Consider the following 23,736-nt stretch of genomic DNA (forward strand, 5'->3'; position numbering starts at 1 on the left):
AGATTGAAGGAGACATGCTCCTGAGCTATGAGAAATTTAGCCTCCTTTCAGTAATGAACAAGAAATAAAAAAAAAAAGGAAAAAGGAAAATTTTTATGTTCATATAATGTACAAAAATATCAATAGAATAATTTAGTATAATCCAGCAGATTAATGAATAATAGTTTGACAACCCATTATTGCTCATTTATCATCTTACTATACTCTTATTCCTATATGTTTTGTCTGTGCAGACCCCTACGTCAGCTTGTCAGTTTTATCTTCCCATTTTCTGATGTTATCAGGCACCATTCATAAATTCAGGAGATCCTGTAGTGACAGAAAAGATAATACCAGGCTGAAAGCCTTTCTGTCTCTTTTTTGTTTGTTTTTTTGTCCTCTTTCTCCTCCTCTGCAGGAATGAGAGAATTGGTGCTCTTCTATCTTTCTAAGGAGCACTTGGAAGGTTAGAGTGCAGGAAGTTGTCAGTTGGCTACATGATCTAAAGGGATTCTTTCTTTCGTAGACATGGCATAGCTGTTAACCAGTGCCAGAATGCAGAAGTTAAGTTTTGTGAGGCACTGATACACAGACATACAACATTCTCTTAAAAATTCATCAACTGTAAAGCAGTGCTTTCTGAAGCTTGCAAGTACTCTTCTAACACCTGATTAACACCATCATCTAAAAACATCACAGCCTTTGTCACCAGTGACCTAACATAATCGCAACAGCAAAACTAGTTCGAGATAATACTATTTTAGTTTTAATTTAAATACCATATAGAGATTACTTGTAATTCCGAGCACCCTTGGATAAGACAATTTTCTGTCCAAGTGTGTGCCATAACTTAGAATGTATAACAAGGCATGATATTGTGATGCTTTTGAAATTATTTTGGGAAGATAATGTGTTTAGGTGGCAGAATAAAGGGAGTGTAATACTAGCACTAGAATTTTCAAGATAGCTGGCCCATTTCAAGCCTTATTCATAGAATCATAGAATAGTCTGGGTTGTAAAGGACCTTAAAAATCATCTAGTACAACCCCCCTTCCATGAGCAGGAACACCTTCCGCTACTGCAGGTTGCTCAAAGCCCCATCCAACTTGGCCTTGAACACCTCCAAGGATGGGACAGCCGCAGCACCTCTGGGCAACCTGTTCCAGTGCCTCATCACTCTCATAGTGAAGAATTTCTCTCTGTCTAAACCTGCTGTTCTTCACTGTAAAACCATTATCCCGTGTTCTATTCCAATGTGCCCTTGTATTACTCCTCAGCACCTGGCAGTAGATAGTACATAAGGAGGTTTAGTTGTGTCTATTATGTAGGTTTCTGTTTAGCAGAATTTAGACTAGTATGAGTCCACTTCAAACTTGTTAAATGTAAATGGATGTCCAGGGTAGGTAGAATTATATTACACAATGCCTGTAATAGAGCAGTTTAATGTAAAAAATTCCATTTTTACTCTTTAAGCAAAAGAGGTGTGGTACTTCTGGAGGTGGAGAGAACAGTAAATTAAAACTGTCAGGTTTAGAAAGATGAGCTATAGGTGGGAGCAGCATCAACCATGCAGATGGACACACTGATGAATGGAATTGAATACTGTAGAATGAAAGCTAAAGCAGGAAGTGGGGGGGGAGAAGTAACGCTCACTGTAAAGTTGTGCTAAAGAGCAAAGAACATTTATTAAAATGGATGACTGCAAGGTTATGTGCCATAAAGAGACTCTGAGGCAACTCTGATTCACTTATGCAATTAAGGGATACTCAGATCCTTGAACATGAATACTTTGAATGTATTCTTTCTAAAAGTGGCTTATTGCTCATCACAGGTGTAATGAGGAGCTCGGAATTGCTAAATACAATCTGGAGGCATATAGTTCCTTATGTCTCTCCTTCAATTTTTCAATTTTGCCTCAAAATAGTTCTGTGTGACATATACATCATAAGAAAATAAGCTACTAAGCTTGAAATACACTGCTGTATGTGATGTTAGAAAATAATTTCAGGTAAATTTTGTCCTTTAAAGAATGGATTATTCCCTCTTCTCTCCCCATGTCTCAGCTGGTGTGAGAAAAGCCATGATAATAGTGGAAATACCATCAATATAAATAAAGGAAAGACAAGTAGCAACTGCAGTGAATGCAGTAAAAATTTCTTTCAAATTCAGAGCTAAGAGTCTCAAGTGGAACGTGCTGATTTTAAGATACTTCCAAAAGTTATATTGTGCCATACACTTTTTCTGTTGAAGTGCTAAAACTATAGTTGATATAATTAAATACAATAAAACATACACAAATGCGTCAATACAGGAAAACATTCCACTATAGGTAGTGCAGCAAATCAATTTGCCAGTTGCCGTATTATTAATGTATATATCCCATTTTCTTTTTATGGAGGAACAGGGAAAAAAAGGCAGCTGAGCATTTTTATTTTTAAGGGAACAGGAGAAAGCTTGTGCAAGCTGCCCCATTAATACCAACCTTATTGTATTTGTTTTCCCCTGTAGTCCCATGATTTTGTCAGTTATACCTGGGATGCGATAGAGAAGAGTAAACCTCTGCTTTGCTTGTTGTAAATCAATGACTTGTCATTTAAGCAAGGTACATGAACTGAGGTAGTGTGTTCTGCTGCTAATTGCAAAAGTTAGTATGAGCTGTGCATCAAGTAATCAAGACCACAGAACTCAAGAGGATTTTCAATGTATGTGCATCCATTTGTGTACATCTCAATACATACTAATATACATTTTGTTATAAATAACTTGTGAAGATAAGAAAGAAGCATGGTATATCAGAGTGACAAACCTCCACACTTAAAAATGTTGAAAACCAATTTGAATAAACCCATAGCGTGACATTTGGCTTTGAAATGGTAATGTCAAATACATAATTGTAATGAGTTAGGGATTTGTGAGTACTAGTAAAAATCTATAATAATAATTTTAGGAGTTGTTGCACTAATACTTGTAGTGATGCAGTACCATGTTTTAGAGATCTTACTTGAAAGAAAGCAGCTGTGATTTTTTTTTTTTTTTAACTCCAGTGGAGAACATAAGGAATCATAGGACTAATATAAAACCTTGTTATAGTCTAAACAGAAGTTAAAGTGCTACAGACAGCATTGAGTTGGCCATGACCTTAAGGACTGTAGATAGTAGGAGGTTGCAGAAGTCAGCCTCCAGCCCTGGTTTGACAAAGGGTGGTTTTGGAGGGAGATGCAAACACTGTGCTATTCCTCCATGCTTTACAGTCATTACACAACATGAGAGTTTTGGGGTTTTTTGGAAAGGACACTTTAAAATTAAAATCAGTATAATAAAAATATTTATAAAGGCATTTTTCATTGAGAGATAGGCTTTTGTCCTTGACTGTGGTGATTATTCTGATTAAGTGTCCTGGATCACAGCAGAATGCTTTTGCCTTCTTCCAGAGATGAAAAGTGAAGCTGGTTTTATCAAATTTGGAGGGTTTTTTAAACAGATTAGAATGAATTTATAAAGCCAAGAATGGCAAACATATTTGAGAGAATTAACAAATGGGAAATAGAAATACTAAGAGAAGGCTAAAGCATTGTTTCCTCAGGTGTTTGCTATTTTGTTTACCATTTTATTCTCTCCCTTACTACTCTGAAAGAATAATTTAAAACACTCAACACTTAAAACTCTTTCTTCTTGTGAAAAGCTGAATTTTACCATAGAGTTTAAATATCTTAGAACAGAGATCTTCAACTCTTCCTTGTTTCATGACCTGAAAATAAAGCAGGTCTAAGACCGCCTGCTGTCAGTAGGCGGTCCCTAATTTTACCTGCTCTGACTATGCAATTTCATTTTTAAGCTTAAAGATACTATTAGTATCTTAGTATGTAATATATGGCAATAGTAACTTTAAAGTTAGTTGGGATCTTTTCAATCATTGTTATATGTGGTGAAAAAAACAATAGAGAATAATTTCTGGTGATAATTTCATAAAAATTGATAGAAAAAGACTCATAAAAATATCTTTAATTGATTTTTAAAAAATATATAGTTCGTGTATGGTATACATGGAGCACTGAAAAAGGAATCTTTGCATAGAAGAACTCGTATAGATTTTATCATCTCTTTTTGTCACTTTAAATACAAAACTGTATTTTGTATTCTTTGCTCTCATTGAACAGAGGAAACAGATTCTGAAATATCTGCCTTAGGATAACAAAATAAGTGGACACAAATCCAAAACAATTTTCTTGGGGAAAAAACCTAAACGTTTCTGGGAGAGAGCAAAACTCCTTTTATCAATCCTATTTAAAAAAAAAAAAAAAAAGAAGGTATTAGAGCTGACAAATGGTTTTATATTCCTTGGAGGAACATGAATAGAGGATACAACTAGATTTTTAAGAAGTAATAAGATTTGATCAGATACATTATATGAATATGTAAGAAAGTGTGAGAGGTTGTTTTTTGGCTGGTGTGTGTGGTTTTTTGTTTTGATTTGTTTGTTGTTTTTTTTAATCCTGAGGGGAGTTGCATCATCTTAACATTTATGTCATTGCTGGGAAGTTGGTGTGTTTTCCAGAATATTACAAATGTCATTCTTGAGAACGTACCATCAACTTGAAGTAATTTCAGCATTGGTATATGGATATGACAATACCTTTTAATAGATAAGAGATGACAGTGAGTGGATCTTTTTTTAAAAGTAAACAAATGGTCGAGTTTGGGAAAAAATGAGCAAGTACAGAAAAACTGAAAAGCTTAAATGGTCAAGCGATACATTATTTTAATTCCTACATTTCATTAGTCACCTTGCAGAAATAATGTTTCTTTAGTTACCTTCTATACTGACTATTCAGAAGGAAAAAAAGCATGTTCTTTTGTAATTGATCAATAACTGGTATTTCTTACCTATAAGCCTCTATATTTAACTCTTTGGGTAATTTTGAGGAGTGCAAATAAGGTTTTTAAGTACTTCAAAGAAATAAAAGATTTAGACTGCCTACCAGCCCTAAAATTCAAGTGATTGACAAAGCAGACATATGATGATAATATTAAAGGGAGAAAATGGAAATCCTTCTTTAAGATATTGATTACTGTGATGCTTATTAATGGATTTTTCTTCCTTCTTTTCTGTCTTCATTTTCAAAGACAGTGTGATTGATCTCGCATGAGGGAAGAAAGAGCTGGGAGCATGGGCAACAGGAGCGCAACTTGCGCTTGCCAGGCAGTGAGAATGATAGATTGTGTGAGAATCACTCTACAGGGTTCTGAATCTGATCAGTGGAATATCAGGTTACTCCTGTAATGGCCAAAGAACATTTTCGTAGCAGCCGGTGTTTTGAGGCAATAAGAAAATTATCTGTTTTCTAGTGAAAACCATTCTGTAGTTATGTTACATAAAGTAGTGAGTCTTGTAGGATTGGCCATCCTAATAGTAGTATTAATCAAAATACTATCACTATTTGTCTATTAGGGTTGTAGAAGTGATTATTAATTATTTTATTATGTTTCATTTGATCTGTTTTTCATGTTTAAATTATTTTTCTTCACTCTTTTTTAATGAAGATGCCATTAAGATGCTTTCTGATGCTTTTTAATGAAGAAGCCATTAAGATGCTTTCTGATGACATAGGGCTATCATACACAGGTAACAAAAAGCATCATATGCAAAACAGATTCCGAATTAATAACTTTGACTTCTCTCTCAATAATACAGAATCATTAAAGAATGAAAACAATACCTGACCTTGCAGTTTTGCAAATGCAAAACATGCTGAGACATAGGACCCACATTTAAGTGACATTATTCAAATCAGGTTATTGCACTTCGCTTGTTAAGAAGGAATTTTGGATTCCTGTTCAACAAAGTATATGAATGTAACACATGACACAATCCTCTGGTTATTAGATGAAATTCTTAAAATTATCTTTATTGACTGAAGAGAACTGGTTTCTGTCTAAAAAATAAACACGTTTTCAACTTCATTAAATAATGTGTAAAAGAAAAAGATTGTTTTGGTTTCGATGGTGTCTGTATTGGAAAATGTTGAAAAATCTCTACTTTCTTTTGGAGCACAAATTAATTGATGTCTTTTTCCAGTAAAACTAATACATAGTGAGTATATATGTATTCGAAGAAGTAAACTCTGCAAGGATGAGTACACACGGAAAATCTCTGTAATGTTCTGTCTTTGCAAAGTAGGTTTGAGAACTATTAAGTAATTCTTTGAGCTTTATAAAATGAAAACACTTCTGAAAAAATATAATAACTCAAAGAGAAATGATTAAACCATCACATTATGACAAGGTCAAGCACTTAGATTAGCATAAAAAGCACTTGTGAAAGACATTTGCATATCTTGGCAAGTGGTCAGAAGGTGAAGTCTAAGTTCATAGGTTAATATACGCTATTAAAAAATCTTCCTAAAATAATACATTGTTGTTTTGCTAAAGTGGGATATGTGTGTGCATAAATCTCAGTTTCTTTTTTAATATTACACATACATTATATCCACTAAAATATGTATTAAATTATTTGAGGCCTTCATTCTGGAATTACTTAAAATTGTGAGCATCCCATGTTATCATTCAAGCTGTTCAAACCTTCTCAACTTTATTGCTCTTGGTTTCTGCTGTGGAAGAGTTAACTATTGATTATTAGTGAGGGATGTAATGAACTTTTTAAAATTTTACAGAGTAAAATAATAATAGAGCCCCTTTTTTTTTTATAAATAGCACTTAAATAACCGTGTTAGGTAGAAGATTGTTAGTTTCTTACTGTCTGTTCAGTCAGTAAAAATGTATATATGTACTGAAAGACGTCATGTTTACTTCATACTTCCATGAAGTGGAAGAAATCTTCTAAACAACTTGAATTAGGAAAAACAGTTGGTTAGTTGATAAACTTAAAAATTATTAAGTCAATTTTGCCAAGGTAATTTTGTATGATCTATAATATGTGAAAAAAATAACTAGCAAAGGAAACATCTTTATCATATAAATGATAATATATGTTTTTATAGTTTCAAAATAATTGAAAGATCTTTTTCTGTATCTCCTGTAACTTCACTGTTCTCTAACTCCTATGTTGGAGGCCAGAATAACTATGTTGAAGAGTCAAATTAGACATCCCATGATAGTTGGGTGGATTGTTCTGCCATGTGTATACACCCGCTTCATCCAAGTTTTTCTTCCATCGTACGCTGAACTTGTGAAACTATAGTTACAATCTTTGCTCTCTGGAGTTCAAGCAGTTTTTATAGGTTACAAAGGCTCTGTAAACAGGATACGTGCTACCTGAAAGTATAAAAGTATTTATCACCAAATAGACACAATATTTAGCTAGGGCTAATTTGCTTTCAGACTGTATGTGAAGATGCTCTCTAGCTCTTGCAAGGTACTCAGTGGGTCCTTGCTTGCCTGACAGTTTAAGTACAACATGTGTAGACTTCCATGACTCATTGAAATGGGCTGATCCTTAGTATTGTTTAAACTTCTGACTTGGTGTTTGCTTTTATGATTTTACAACTTTTCATACATGTGGCTTGTTTTCCCTTTACCTCGACTGACCTTATGTCAACAATCTTAGTTCTGTCTGCAGTTTTACCTTTCTTATATTCTATGGTTCCGCTGTACATAATTTCTGACAGCTCTTTCTCACAGTTTAGTAGTTTCCTCAGAAGTCTGTGCCAAGGTTATTAATCCCTACCATAATGAAACCTCAGTCCTTAGGAAGAAAGTTAGGCAGTTAGCTGTGAGTTAACTCTGTGAAATATGTGCCAGTCATCCCCGTTCTCATGGTTTGAACTGCTGATACTTGTTGGGTGATGGAGTGTACTTTGGTCCTTCATTGATCAGCATGTCTGGGTTTCTTAGAGGCAGTGAGAATATGGTTTATGCTCAAGTCTTACCTTTAGCAGTCAAGTCTAAAGTTTTGACAGCCTCTGTGGCTCAAGACTTCTAAGTAAAAGGATTTGTGGAGTAGGCAGGAATAAAAGGTGTAAAGTTCACAGAAGTCATACAGGAAATTACTTATGTATCTGTGGCTTTCTTATTAAAACAAACAACCCTCCCTGGATTGTGCTCTCCTCTGACCTGATTATCCACTAGGTAGTTCAGTATGTATTCTGAAGCCATAAAAATAAGGATGAAGGATGTCTCCAGTATCACTAGGTGAGACTATGCTGATTTCAAGGAATTCAACATTTAATACCAATATGCTATGGGAAGATGCACTCTTGTTCGTTATCTTTGGTAATACTTTATCTTTGTTCATACAAACAGATTTGTTAGTTCTGCTCAAAGTTGGGGTAAAAATGTTAGATACTAATTTATTTAGTTGTCTCATTATCTAGATATTGTTTATGCTCGTGCCTCATGTGTTTCTGTTGAAGTAATGTTATGTATCTGCTAATTTAAACAGATCTTGTGATAGAGCTATTACAGATATTGAGTCAACTTGCACTCTGTCTTTAGAAAAATCTGTATGCGTGGTTTTTGTGACAGAAAATGAGGTCTGTGATATACATGAATGCTTTCCACATCTCCAGTATTTACTAAGCCAAATCTACTTCAGCTCTGTGTATGTGATCATTTCTAGTTAAATATGTAGGAAATGCATGGAACTATGTCAGATCATTTCATAGTAACATAGTAGGCGTATCTTTTGACATTTGAAAGAAATATCTCAATAGTATATTGACAACTGTAGTTTTCTTCCAGGATGCTTCTACATGAAAAGGCAACTTTGAAGGAAATCCAGCCAACTCTAAAGAAAGCAAGTTAGATTTTATAATACAGGTGTTTTTTTCTGATTATGTTAATCTGACACAGACTGACTGTCCTCCAAAGACCGTGGCAAAACATAATCAGGCAGTCTCTCTAAATTGGAATAACTCTAAAATCTTCTAAAGATGCAAATGTAGTTATTAGAGAAGAGTTTGAAGAGTTCTTTCAAAGATAAGTTTTTAGTAACTCAGATGTTTGTCTACTAGTCGGTATTTGAAGAAATGTGTTTGAAGATTATCAAATCTAGGTATGAAATACCGTTTTTCAAGTGAATTCGGCACTCATGCATTTTATAGATATCATTAAATATGTCATGTTGCCAAAGAGTTGTTTGAAGCTAAATTATAAATGGGTTATGTTAAGCATTCTCAAAGTATTTGCAGGCACAATCACTGTGTATACAGGAAGGTAAGTTTATGTATGCAAACAGGTACATAGGCTAAAGTAATTGGGCAGATTGGCTAATTATGTTTCTAGGCAGACATGCACATTTGGTATATGCAAATTAATGCAATCACAAGCATTGCTGATAAATGAAGCCCATATATTTCATTTTACCCTTTAGATGTCAACAAGGTCACATAAGGTGGAGCTTGCATATTCAGTGGTTGTTATTTTACAGATACCAAAGCCCTTTTCAGGAAATTTAGAAAATTTATCAGTGGAAGAGGTTGACTGTCACATGGCATCATATATTTATTGTGACAACGTACTAACGAAGTGTCAGAGCGTTTATAGTGTTTGAAGCGGAATCACAAAATTAAATGGAAAAATTTCATTAGCTACAAGTTGCAGTGATCTGGATTTTTTCTTGCATGTTGAATTATAATAAATACAAGGAAGCGATTTATTAAAGTGAAGCAACCAACTTCTTTGTTTGCTAATTTTTTTTCTTGTCTAACATTTTAAAATGTAAAAATATATTGCTTTATCTGCATATCTCACATTAATGATAACCAGTTATTCATATTGGGGTTAAGTAATGTACTTACTTCATGATATTGTGATCTTAATTCAACACGATTTATGTCATCACAGTAGTTTCTCAGTTATTTCCATGTCAATAGTTTGTATGCTGGCTCATTGCCTAGCTGTAAAAAAAATAACCACAACACCTGGTTACAACGAAATAGTCAACAGAAACAATCTGATGCAGTTAAAGTAATGGTGAAAGGAAATGTTTTAGTACATAAGTAAAATGCATTTTTCATGTATTTTATGAAATGCACGTATCTACCATAGCTAGCATTAAAAATACTTTTAATTGACTTTTCATATTTTCCAATCATCTCAGTGACTGACAATCAAAAATAACTATTCACCATCTTTGATAACACAGAATCTAGTTTTGGCATCATTGTACTAAAGCTTCTGAATAGATATCTATACAGACCGTTTCCATGATAAGGTATCTCTGGATTGATACCTTCAAAGTATCATTTTTTATAATTTGTTTATCATTGTACATTCCATTTCAAGTTTGGAAAAATACAAATATAGGTTTTTTACAAAAATATTGTTAGTTATGTAGAAACCCAGTTTTTGATAACAGTCATCTGCTGAAGGTCTCAGGGGACTTCTGTGTAAAACAGGAAACATAATGTTCTTCATCTTAAATGAGTACCCTGGGACACTGCATTTAAAAGCCCAACAAAGCAGAGGTTAGTTGAGGGAAGGTAATCTATCTGACTACATCAGATATTTTCTGGTTTTTTCATACTTCTTCACTCTTCACAGACCTGTGATTTCTGTGTTCTGAGCTTATTCTAGTTTCCATTCTCCTTTCAATCCTTTGAGACACATCATTCTCTTTTCTTTCAGGTGATTTTACTTATCTCCATCCAAAGGGGCTTTTTGTTTACCTTTCTCTGCCTTTTTTTGTCTTTCTACGTCGAGGACATGCACAAGAGAGCACAGATACTAAAGCACCACTAGTCCTTTCTTTGACATGTTTTAGGCATGAGAGACCACCATGTGTCTCTCAAATTCTGCTTCCAGTTTCTGTTTTTCACTGATATCAGTGAGCTTCTCTCTGATGTCTGGAACTTTTGAAATGGATTTGTGCAGCATTTTAAAGTTACTCTATCTCTGATAAACAGAAATTGCATCATGTTAATAGTTGGGACACTGGTCCTGTCAGTAGTCTGGGGCATTTCTGGATAATTGTTAGCCATAAAAGTAACAAGAAGTAAGAGAAAGATGCAGCCATCTATATAATCTAATGATGCTGGAACTCATGTGAATGATTGGAAAACTCTCAGTCAAGTGAGAGGAACAGCAGTAGTCAGATTATTACTGTATATTATGCATAATATACAGTTCAACTTTGCTTTTTCTTAATATAATAGAAATAAGATGATTTTTCTTAGTCTTCAAATTATGCAACTCAGCAGAAAGGATTGCTCTTTATTCTTAATTAGGGTGGTATGTTTGAATTGTTTCCTTTTTTAATACTTCCTAGTGGACATAAAAACTTCCTGTATTCATATTTTACCACTCATTATGCTACACATAACTGAAGCTATGACTGACTTTTCCACCAGTAACAGACAGCTTCTGTGTACAGTGTTTCAGGCTCCTGTTGACACTCTAAAATATCTGTGCAGTTCAAAATTTCACCACACCGGCATAGTCTGAATGTAAACTTCCATAACTTCTGTGATTTTTTTTTTCCTTCTAAAAGACCACATTTACAGCTGAAATTATGCACAGCATAAGAATATTAGCATAGCTTGAAAATGGGCTTTTGTTTTCTGTCATCACCACTTTACTGTTAGGTGTGTGCTTTTAGCCTTTTATGCTGCCCAATATAGAACCAGAGAATGAGAAGTTTATTTTCTCACATTTATTTTTATTACTCCAGACAAGTTCTTCTCAAACAGTGATTCATTACTAGCAAAATAGTTCTAGATTATCTGTAGGTTAACCAACCTGAAAGAGTTCTGCTTCATTCAAGAATATTTGATTTGAGTTTTTTATAGGTTTGAACATTTGTGTGTATCCTGATAAGTCATTGCTGTGTTCTAAGTGTAATCAATTTTAGATTCCTCACTAAGATCCTAAGCAGAAAACACAATATAAAAATCACGTGTTATTGTTTAATTTTTTTTGTTTATATGCAAGAAGTTAATGTGTAAAACATATTCTTTGGTCAGTCTGTGAACTGGGCAACTCTCATAAAACAGCTGTTTCAGGATACAGTGGCTACTAAATACTTTCATAGTTGAAAAAAACAATTGGAAAAATTAATGAATAAAAAATAATTCAAAGCTACAGAGAAAAAGCGTGTCTGTCTGAAGATGGCCATGTGCCACAAACTGAAGGCTAGCAAAGTATTCTGAAGAAGCATCATAACTTATTTTAGACTTCTAGTCGTACCCAGTATAGCTGGGTTAAAATGATCCATCTAGCTCTAAATATCTGTTTGTATCAGCATACACATATGTAGATTGATCTGTGCCCTAGTGGATTAGCTTTTTTTTCCCCCTTTGAACTTTGAGTGTTGACTGAATTTTACAAGTTGTAATCTGTGAAAGGCAGTGTTCAAAGTGAGACAGAGAGTACTCTGAAGGACCACCTACCTATAGTATTTTATTTACAGTATTTATTAGAAGTATTTATTATATAGTTTTCTGAAACTTAAATATTGCCTCCTTAAACACCAGTATTGATACAACAGTTCTAGTCATACTATTTAATAACAAAAAGAAGAGTAAATGCCACATAAGTCAGACATCTTTCACTCATCAATAAGTGTAACATTCACCAAAGCATCATCTTAATCACCTTTTTCTACTAAGTTAGAAAGTGAAATCACTACGATGAGTAATGTACAAAGGTAAGCAAGTGTATACCAAAGACATTGGCAGCTCTTCACTTAGAAGAAAACTTTGTGTTTTAAGTTACTTATGGCTTACTGTTTGTAAAGGCTCATTGAAATACCCTGAAATATGTTCTATTTTTACTACTGCTTATCAGAATTACATACTTTTTGTTTACTTACAGTATGAAAGAGGCTGGTTTAGGCCATAAACAGTGGAGGGGTGGTCCCATTTCATCAAACTGCAAGCAGTGTCCAGTAGTTTATACCAATCCTGTTTGTGGATCAGATGGTCACACATACTCATCTCAGGTAAGAATTAAAGAAAGAACTAAATTAATCTTTCATTGTTCCAGTCCATTCCAGCTCCTGGAAAACAAAATACTGTATGATAACAGAAATCAATATTTATTTGTTTTGGCTAAAATATATATTGCAGACTGCAATCTACAACAATTTTAGTATATTATATGATATAAAAGCAAAATAGTAGCAAATCCTAAGCAGTGTAAACCACTAATCCCTGGAGTAGCACAGTGTAAGAGTGTTCCACAATGTAACAGAGCTCCAGGTTAAGTCTGTCTGCAACAGACACCGTGGCAGGATTTTGAGTAAGCAAAAAAGTGTTGCTTGTCCCCCTTGGGGGTAAGATAGGTATTTTAAGTTGGTCCAGTTGACCATTAAGGGTATGCTTTATGTTCCAGGTACCTAGACAACCTAGATGTAACATACACAGAAAGAAAATGTAATAATTTAAATAATTTTTGTATATCTTTCCTTGCAACAGCATTTTTTGAGTTTTCAGATCATAATCAAATCTTACTGCTGTAGTCCTAAACCCTCCTTTCTTTTCTCTCATAGTTATTTGAAGACAGAATAATAAATTTAAAATATTACTGTTAGTTTACCCAGACTTTTTTGGATGAAAGATTTTGTGCTGCTCATTCTGAAGTCCAGAAATCATAGGACTGCATTGGTACAGTGCAGATGTGAAACTTGTGAGATGGAGGGACTTCATAATACTGAAAACAAATTAATTTGTGTAGCATCCTTTCTTAAAACTTTCAGTAGGAGAATGTTCTGCCAGCATTAACAACTGAATCCTCTCTAGCAGAAAAAAATGTGGGCCTTTTTTCTCAGAAACAGCATGCAATTCAGTAATGTGAGAGGAGCTACTGTATTGTGTCTTACTGACACTATAGCCTTACACAAACAAATTTTTTCATTACTAGATAATATCCAGTGCTTCAAGAGAACTATAGTAATAGATTAAAGTGATGAGTTGGAAAACCTCTGTGTTTGTTACTTATAAAGAAAAAAATTCCCTAAAGCTTCTTAAACAAAATACATTTGGGGTATTTCCTATTATTTAAAGATTTTTAGTTACCATTTGCTGTATAGAAGTTTTTGTTTGTTTTTTTACTGTAATCACAAACTACATCTGAAGTTTAGAAAACAGAATTATTTTCCAGGAGTGACTGGCTGTTGGATTGAACATCAAGTATCCTCTCAATGGATAGTTTCTTCTTGATAAAATAAAAACATCAGATATAACTAGTGCTTCCTAAACCCTGACAGTTCTTATGCTTTTATCCTAAATCTTATGTTAGAAAATGTTTTTCTTACTACCTTGAGTTTTTAATTATAGGGATTTGATCTAGAATCCTAATTTTCCTTTAAAGAAAACAATTACAAATTTCTAATGCTTACACCAGGATATCTGAGGCCTTACACGTGAATTTTGGACTCTTTGGTGTAGCAAAAAAATAATTCCTTTCAGTGACAATATGACTTTAATTTAGGAATCTTGAAAGTGTTCTTATTTTGATTCACAGTAATCTCCTGGCTATGTTTTCTTTTTTTTTTTTTGTATGAGATAAAAGTGTGCTGACATCTTACTACATGTTAGATGATACTGTCATTTAGTATTTATTTTTCCTTACCAGTGTGAAGGTTCAGTCAGTCTTTAGGTCTAAGCCTAGCCTGCACATAGATATAAAACAGATGGTAGTCTCCACAATTTTGAAATTTAAGTAGGTGAGGTAGATAAGTTGATATAGATGATACTGGATGAGCAGCTTTTTATTTTTTAAATACTGTATACTTGATCCATTACAATCTCTCCCTGTGTTCTTGCTAGTGTAATAAAAACATTACCTCCAGTTTTAACCTCATTGCTTATGTCCTATTTTATCATATAGGAGTACTGTGTTATAAATAGTCCTATAGGTAGAAGTGATCCTTCTGGCCTCTCATGGTCTGGTCTGGAGTAGGTGTACAGAAGTCTGTAAATATGGCTGAGATACACATATTTTTAACTCAGTTCATGTGCTAAAGGTGAGGCTGTGCTTATCCAACAGAATGATTGAGAAATCAGTGGATTAAATAGACACACTGTGCTTCCATCCCAGTGCATTGTCAGTGCTGCAGTCAGTTCAGTGGTACATTATCTAACCTCTGTGTCCCTTTATGCATATAATGCAGAAATAATGCAGCATCAGAGAGGTTTTGAAGGATTTCCTTTTGTCTTCCACTTCCTCGTAATGGTAGATTTCAAATCTAAGTTTATGACAGCAAAATGCTAAAAAAATTAATTACCACAGAAGATGTGTATTAGCCTATAAATATTTATTTTTATTTCATGTCAATGATGTGAGGATTCTATGGTGCAGTTTCATCAAAATAGAGGTCCCCTTGCAATGTTATTTCAAGAGTAGTGGTTTTAAAAGTTGACATAAAGACAAATATTTGTGTTCCTGTACTCTAGGCAAAGTTTAGTTTCATTGTGTCATCAAGCTCCAGTAGGAGTTTATACACCAATTTTTTTGTGTTTAGAATGCATTCATCAGTGACTCTGGAAAATTGTATAATACATTTTCTGAAAAAAAGTCATTAAATAGTAGTACTATTGTAGAACACAGCCAGTCAGTTGACAGCAGAGGGATGCTGTTTTGGGAGTATACCCTCACTTTTCAGAATAAGCCCATGCAAATGCTTGTATTAAGTTATGTAACTAGAGATATTTCATACATGTGTTTTGTTTTGGAAAACAAACAAAAGGATTTTATAACAGCTGGACTGTCTAGAAAGAAAGGTTGTCTTCTAAATGGAGCTTTTCCAGAGTTGGGTAAGGATGTTTTGTTTTCCACTCATTTTAGCAGGCCAGGTTATGTTTACTGGGTTCTCAGCCCACAATTAGTCACATGCAGTCAGTGTAAAAGAAAAGCAGCAGATGTGAGATGTTCGTTATTACCATTACAAGAATGTTGAAATAAAAATATTACATGCTGAAATGTTGAGTAATCAAAGTGAACATTAATCATTGTCTGAGAAGAAATTCAGTATAAAGAGATCCTGCCAGGGTGGTGTTACAATTTTAACTTAATAGCCTTTAAATAATACTGCATGTGTTTCACGCTTGGTCTGTTTTTACCTTCTACGTTTCTCTAAACTTTGGCACTTGAAAGTGCATATGCATTTTTACACTTAGGAATTCTCAAACAGTACTGTAGCATAGAGCTTTGGGATCACTGTATACTTGACATTCTCTGTGAAAAAAGCCTATACAGCTCTTGCAGCCTGTTTCTAGCTTCATCTTTCCTGAGATGAAAAGGGAAGTAAAACGGACATGGAGTGCACCTCAGATGGGGTGTTTTGTGAAAGCAACCCGCCTGCTGCCATTCTTTTATCCAGGGATGCAACTCAGTGCTGTGCAGCACACACTGTAAAGCTGGTGTAACTGTGAATGAGATGATGATGCTCAGACTTGAATGCTTCTATTGGAACAATTCTCCCATACTGTACTATATTATTACTGGACCTTTTGAAAAATGGCCATGAGGAACAAAAGTACGGTCATGCGGATGGAATTGTCTTTTGAGTGTTTTTTGCATATTTTGATTACAGCTCTGGTACTTGGTATAATAGCCTGAAGTTTTCTTTCTTAAGTTGAATGTGATTGACAGTTAGTCCTGCTATAACAAAATCTAAACTTAAATGAGATCAATGAACTGTGCTTTGAGTATTTTGAAAGGAAAACACCACAGAAATAAATTAATCTTTGGAATATGCCCATTGCCCCATGATTTAATTTCAGAATCACTTTGACAGTTTAGTGTTAGCAACAATTTGCTCAAGATGATTTTGTATTGATTGTGAATTTTTTTATGGAATACATTTTCTCCTACCTATGAAAACTTCATGTTATTGATAATATCCCTACATATGTAAATAGCAATAAAAATCACGTTTTGCAAAAGCAATGGGTCTAAACTAACTTCTCAGACTAAGATAGAAAATGTATAGAAAAGCAGTCAGAAAAGAGGATAAAAATTCTTGAAAGGCTATACAGATAGACAGGTATGTGGATTTTGATTTTTTAATATTCAAATATTTTCTTCAGTCTCCCAAATTATGATTCATTTCTCATTAGAAGTGTTGAAAGAGTCAGTGGATGAAATCACACTGTGTGAAGGGCTGAGATTAGTACTAGTTGTTTACTCCATCCATGTTTTGTTTATCATTCAGCATGAACCTAAATTGCTAGATTTTTATTCTTATGGCATCCCATATTAAACATTTTTGTTTTAAAATTGTTGCTACCTTTATTAATTTCAGGTATTTTTAAGACTTTTACTTAATAATCTATATCTCTTAGCAGTGTGTTTGGTATAAGACAGCTAGTTTGGAGGAAGCATAAAATATATGTATTGATGTTTTTAATATTTGATGTTATTTTAAAAGATTATGATTTTATAAAAGTTAAATTGATTTAAATATATTAATTAACATATTTTGAGTTTTTAGGTCAAATACCTGAGCTATTGACAGATCTTTTCTACTTCAGAAGAGATTGCTAGAAGTAGAATTGCCATACAAAACAGATGTCTATTTTGTAATAGTGAATGAAAGTAGTTTTTACAAACCTGATTCAATGTATGTCAGTCTTGCTTCTTAAATTGGGCTAATCCACTATGCCTTTCCATTTTTATCTGCCTTGTTACTAAGCAATCCACTGTAGATTTAACTGTCAGTTGAAATGTAGCCAAAAATAATAAGGTTAAATCATTGCCTACCATCTTTAGTAATAATGTAATCTCTCTGAAATAAATTATTTGACAGCATGCAGGTCTTTAGTTTTGCAGCTGGAGGAAGCAGCTTCTTCCAGGTGCTCTGCCAGCATCGATTTGTTTTTCTAGTAAAAGTGGATTTTGTCAAAAAAGGCCTCTCAAAATTTAGATTTGTGTCTCTTCCCCAAGCAACACCCAGCCAAAATCATTCTGTTCAAAGTGGAAAAATATAATCAAACAGAACAAAGTGTTTAGCTTCTAAAAAGATACTCTTAGACACTGTTGATGCAGGTCACATTTATACTTAGCAAGAAACTGAAATACGGTAAAGTTTCATGTTTCAGACACCATAACAGAAATTTAGACCAGCAGAGCTATAAACTAGTCATGTTGGTGCAGAGAAAAAGAAAAGCTTCAGTCCTAGTAATTTGGTAGATATCAATGAGGTAAAATATCTGTAACATTAAAGAATCATCTTCCAAGTCTTACTTCGTTTTTTAAATTTGTAATTTTAAGAAGCTCACAATGAAATGTTTTAAGCACAAACCATTACTACGCAGATATTTCACTGAAAACAAATTCAGATGTACCAGATTGTTTGATTTTTAAAGTTTTCAGTATTCCTAATGCTTTAATGAGAATTTATTGTGTTTTTATATACTTAAATTTCTCTGCTTAGAATACCTCTATAATTTTTGGATTTGTTTATAATTTATGGACATCTGTAATTTATGGATTTTTAAAATTATTATTGAAAGGGGGACGATGTTTGTGGAGTCTTCTGATATGCATGCTAATCTTATTTAATGAGCTTTAATGAAACATATTTAGCATTCAACATTGTGATACTAAATAAATACAAGAAAATACTGAAAGAATACAGTTCTTTATCCACAGAAAACTGTCTGGACAGTTTTCCACCAGACAGTTTTCCATCAGACAATCCACAGGTTGTCTGATGAGGTGCCTGGTAACCATATTCACTTCTCACCCAAAACCATGTTACTTTAAAGTTTCTAAAACCACATATGGAACTACACATCTAGAAGTTTCTGGGTTGTGTGAATTTTGCAATATTGGGTGTTGCCGTTAAGTTCCTGTTCACTTCAGGACCTTTTGAAGCCTTAATGTACACCTGCCACCCTCATTCTTGGGGGAGGGGGAAAGAAAACAAAAAACTAACAACAACAACAAAAGCCCAACCACAAAAAGACAAAAAATCCACAGTGAAACAAAGAAGAAGAAACTGAAGAAAGTAATAGTTGATATTCAGATATGTTAAAAAAATTTTAGACAGTTCTCAGATTCCTTCAGGAAACCTGCCTTCTTTCCTCCTGCATCACTTGTCTTCAGGGGTGTGATTCTGATCTATCCCAACTTCAGTTATTTCTAGTAAAGTGAAGAACTGTCCAATCTGTTTATTTTTAGTATGTCTAATGATTTTAAGCTGTATCCTTTCTGCTAAATTTTCCAAGAAGTTAAGATGTTGTTGCTTGCTCTGCTTGCTTGTTTTTCTGCATTATCCTTGAGATCAAAGTGAGATTAAGTATTTTTTAACAAACAGGTCTACTGTCGGATGAGATCTGTAACTAAAGTTCCCAAAGAACAGATCTGGACATTGATGAGAACTGAGAGGCAGACAGGGATCTGAAAAATATGACTGAGTATCAGAGGTAGGTCCCCTGCATCACAGAACATGTTAACAAAAAACATGGACTTAGTGGAAGAGAAAAATAAGAGTTAGTGTAGCAAAATTTGTCACTGTAGCTCTTCCTTCAGAACATGACATATGAAGACTTGGCTTTGTGTGATCCTGATGTTAATCCGTATGTGTTTGGCACAGAACAAGAAAAGTATTTGCATCTTTTAGAAATGAAGTACTAACAACACAAAGTGGAAAGATTTAGGCACAGTTCTGTGTACCTCTATACAAGATGTATCTCTTTAAGCTCAAAAAGAGATTTAACCTAGGGAAAAACAGCCATGCTTTGGAATAATAACTCCCACTTGTACAACACCATGTTTCTTCCCTGACAGGGTGAAACGTGGAATTTCATAAATATTTTTGTCACTGATAGCACATGGAGCCTTATATTTTGGACCGTTTAGTAAATTAAATCTAGTACTCTGAGTTCAAGTGGATTTTAGCATACATTTTTAGCTGGGAAAAAAACCAGTAGAAAGCTGTACAGGTTATATGCTGAGAATGCCTAGATGTTTCACCTAAATGTAACTAGCTACACAGAATTTCTTTTTCCTTTTTTGCTTTCTTCCCCTCCCCCCCCAGTTGACAAAGTATAGTTTAAATGTCTGAAATTTGGATGGGATAGCCAAGCATAGACTAGCTAGGTCTGTGCACATTACTTTTATTACTTTCATTATTTTTCCTGTAATTGAAGACTAATCAGCATGCCCTTTAGATGCTATTTTAGCTCACATAAAACTTTATAAATATTTCAACTTAGATATAATTGGATAAATTGAACTTGTTTAATTAGTATTGCAATCAGCCAGCATGGCTTAGGAAGTCATATCACATTAAAAATACAGTGATAATGCATGTTAATAAGGAATAAGCAGATTCTTTTAAAAAAAATTCCACACTTTTACAAGCCATTTGTGTCTTATAAGGCTTTATAGCTTTACCATTATTTTATTTTACTATTGCCATTACTCAGAAATTTGAGTGTCAGCTGAAAATCAGTGATCTTTATTAGCTGACTTTGACCAATATAGTCACCTATTTTTTAGCTGATCCTGTAGGACAGTTAAATGTTTTTGTTCACACTTTAAATTTTTTTTTGAATGTCTTCAAATTTGAAGCAGGAACTTGAAAATGTAAAGTTAGTTTTATCTGAACAATATTACTTTTTCTATCTCTCAAGGCATTTTCTCCAAAATTGCAAAACTCTGAATGCAGCAATGAGGTACACCAAGGATCTCACATACATGCAGCGTTGAGTGACTGTAGCTCGGGCCTGATAAATATGATGGAGAAGTTTGAAACAGGGAGCCTGATGAAGTGCTGAGATTTGGACTATACAGCCAAGAGCTCTGAATATAAGCCAGGATTTATGGACTTAAGTATATGCATGTATATGTCAGAAAAAGAATTTTTTTGTATTAAGCATGTTTACAAGAAGCTGTCAGTACATTTTCAAACTGCATCAAGTATTTAAATTTTTTTAATAAGTCAAGATCAGAAAGAGTAATATGGTTATATTTTTTGTATCTATTTTTACCCCTTTTGTTAGTAAGTTTTTTAAAACACTCTAATTTTATTTTTTTATTTTGAAATTTATTGCTTTCAAGGAATATAGAAATAATAATTTGGATATGAGGTAATATATTACATTTTTTACAGAAAAAAATACTAGAAGCATTATTAGTAATAATTTACTGGAAATAATGTGTTTCAAGTAGGGATATCACAGAGTTTTGTCATTTTGCATTAATTAAGCTTTGCGTTCTCATTTGATGGTATAAAGTATTAGTTAGCCTGTTTGCAAGATGTATAGAGTAAGATGGTGAGCTACATATTTACCAAACTGAGTAGGTGTCTAAAAATTCAAATGGCTGATTTTAAAAACAGATAAGTCCTTAGAAGGATTTGCAGAAGTTCCTAAGCATCACAGGTGGCTAAGAAAACCTTTAAGTAGGAAAGCATAGATAAGTAGGTGCCTAATTTAAATAATCCCAGTAGGCATCAATCGGCATGTTTCTATGACTTAATATGATTTCCAGGGTGTCCGAAAAAGATTTAATATCTAGTTGACCTGATTTCAGGCTTTTCCTTTTATGCCATTGCACTGCAGAGTGCTGAAGAAAACAGGCTGTAGAGCTATAAGAGGTGAACAGGAAGAAAACTCTGCATGCAGGTATTCATTTTGTCATGAAAATTGCTTTCTCTAGTTCACAGATTTATAAACAATGTATCATCAGTTCTCTTTCAACCACTGAAGATTTTCTTTGCTCAGGATCTTGTTTCAGTAGACACATTTCCTTTTGTTCTCTGGTCAAAATGCTAGTTGCATGTCTTTATGGTTAATATTTTTTAAACAGTTGTTTTCATTTTAAATAGTAGTACTAGTTTGCTGAAAAGCTTTTTATCCAAACTCCTGTTGTTTAGGTAAGTAATAAACATGCTTTGCAGGTTTCTGATGAGACAAAAGAGGCATCTGTAGATCTGGATGGCACTTCATAGATAGATTTACACGTTAATTTTTTATTTCTAAAGCTAATTAGTTAAAATGGCAAGATTAGTTAATCTTGGCATTGTACATAGCTGAATTCAGCTTGAAATTCTTTACCTTCTTGTCTGCTTCTTCCATATTCTGTATCAGGTGATGGTCTGTGTTGAACTGGACCTGGAACATACCTGGTAAACACTCACTCTGCCCACCTCACCCCTATGTTTGGTGACAGAAATCACCACCCCAGTTAAAGACTGTAGTTTCTTTACAGATTTTCTTTAGGAAACTCAAATTTGAGGCCATAATTTCACATAACAATTTGCACCAAATACAGTAAAAGCAAATTTTGGGCAGCAGAATGTATGTAAGCTTTGCTAAATAGTAATAAAGTGTGAAGATGGGAAATGTGGTTAAGCAAAATAGTATGAAGTCAAAAGCACACAGTACTGAGTACTGGTAATCAGAGGTTGTCTGTTCAGCTGTCAGAGACAGCAGGTTCTAACAACAGAGAGAAGTCAGATCTGTATTGATGCATGAATGCAGACCTCATGGAAAAGATTTCTACCCATGAGATACATGATGATACTGGAAGAAATATATCTTCATGGTACTTCAGCAAAGAGCTCTTTTCTCAGGGATCCTGTTGATTGCAGCATACAGAAATCTTCTGACCATTAATTTTTAATCATCTAGAAAACAGACAGGAAAGGAAGAGCTGTGGGCATTTTTCGGTGGGAACATGTCAGTTTAAAAGGATATTCCAAATTCTCTCAGTAATTCTATTTGTAGCATATGAACTGATAATTATCAGGGGAATCTGAATTTAATTATTCATCTGTGTATTTTTTCTTAGAATTGGATAGCATGCCCTATTTAATTTTTAAATGCACAAAAACATGAGGGACTTCTACAGAGCTGTCATTGAGATAAGGTACAGTTAAAGGTGACAAATACCTTTCAAAGATGAGACACTTTACAGTTGCATAAGTATTAGTTATTGGTTGTCTAAAAAGTAATTTACTAAATGCTCAGTATTAAATGGGATGGTGTTCTAGAAACATTTTAAGTGTCAGCACCTCAGCAGATGAAAATTTCTAAAATACTTAAATTCACATTGAATTCACACTTTGTACAGTACTACAGTTATGTTTCTATTGTAGAAAAGGTGTATTGATGTATCTGGCCAAACTTCAGTCTCGCAGCCTCAAAGGTTTGAAGCACATAATGGACACACTATGAATGAATACCCTGGCAGTTAATTTCTGCTGACTTGTATGCTGTACAAAATCTGCTTCCAGCTGCCCAGGATGTATATATGTATACAGTGGGGGAAAAGAGGAATTGGGGGGGAGTATCTGCAGATTGTACCTCAAGGCAGTAATGAATGAGCTGCTGTTCCTTACTTGCCAGAGAAATCACATGTGCCCTCATCACTAGCTTGAGTTAGATTGTTTAAAAGCCACTAGGTATTCCTGGCAAGACAGTCCTATTGTGGAAAAATGTTATCTTGCACTGAGATTGTAACATTCTCAAAAAGGAACAGAATTAAATCAGTGAGAAAAATGAAATTGATAAAATGATAGGAAATGCTGAAGTCAGTGTTGCACAAGCACTTTATCTTCCTCTTTGGGTAGACTTATAATGTGATCTTAATTCTGTTGCTGTTCCTCCTGCAGGGCTCTTCACTCACATAACACAGAGAATGGACATACCTCCCTTTTATCTAATCATTAAATCATTTTATCTGCACCATTCAGTAAAGTCTTATATCTTTTATTATGTGGTAGCCACACAGTTCAACTAAAATCCTCATCTACTTTAATATGTCTTCATTCCTTGTGCATTTTTGAAGTCTGCGAGGAGTAACTAATTTACAGCTACCTCACACACAGTCCCTCTGTGTGATACGAGT

At 34.0% G+C, this 23,736-nt stretch overlaps 1 protein-coding gene across 4 annotated transcripts in view; it reads left to right on the forward strand.

The window, feature by feature from the left end:
- SPOCK3 (SPARC (osteonectin), cwcv and kazal like domains proteoglycan 3) overlaps nt 1-23,736 on the forward strand; it is a 177,904-nt gene that overhangs the window by 97,792 nt on the left and 56,376 nt on the right. For all 4 annotated transcript variants that reach the window (XM_018071059.1, XM_018071069.1, XM_018071053.1 and 1 more), the window contains one exon: nt 12,748-12,874. In XM_018071059.1, the coding sequence (XP_017926548.1) occupies nt 12,748-12,874 (127 nt within the window). The remainder of the gene's footprint in view (nt 1-12,747; nt 12,875-23,736) is intronic.

This window comes from Manacus vitellinus, unplaced genomic scaffold (assembly GCF_001715985.3).
Source record: "Manacus vitellinus isolate BGI_N305 unplaced genomic scaffold, ASM171598v3 scaffold_0_pilon, whole genome shotgun sequence".
NCBI lineage: Eukaryota > Metazoa > Chordata > Aves > Passeriformes > Pipridae > Manacus > Manacus vitellinus.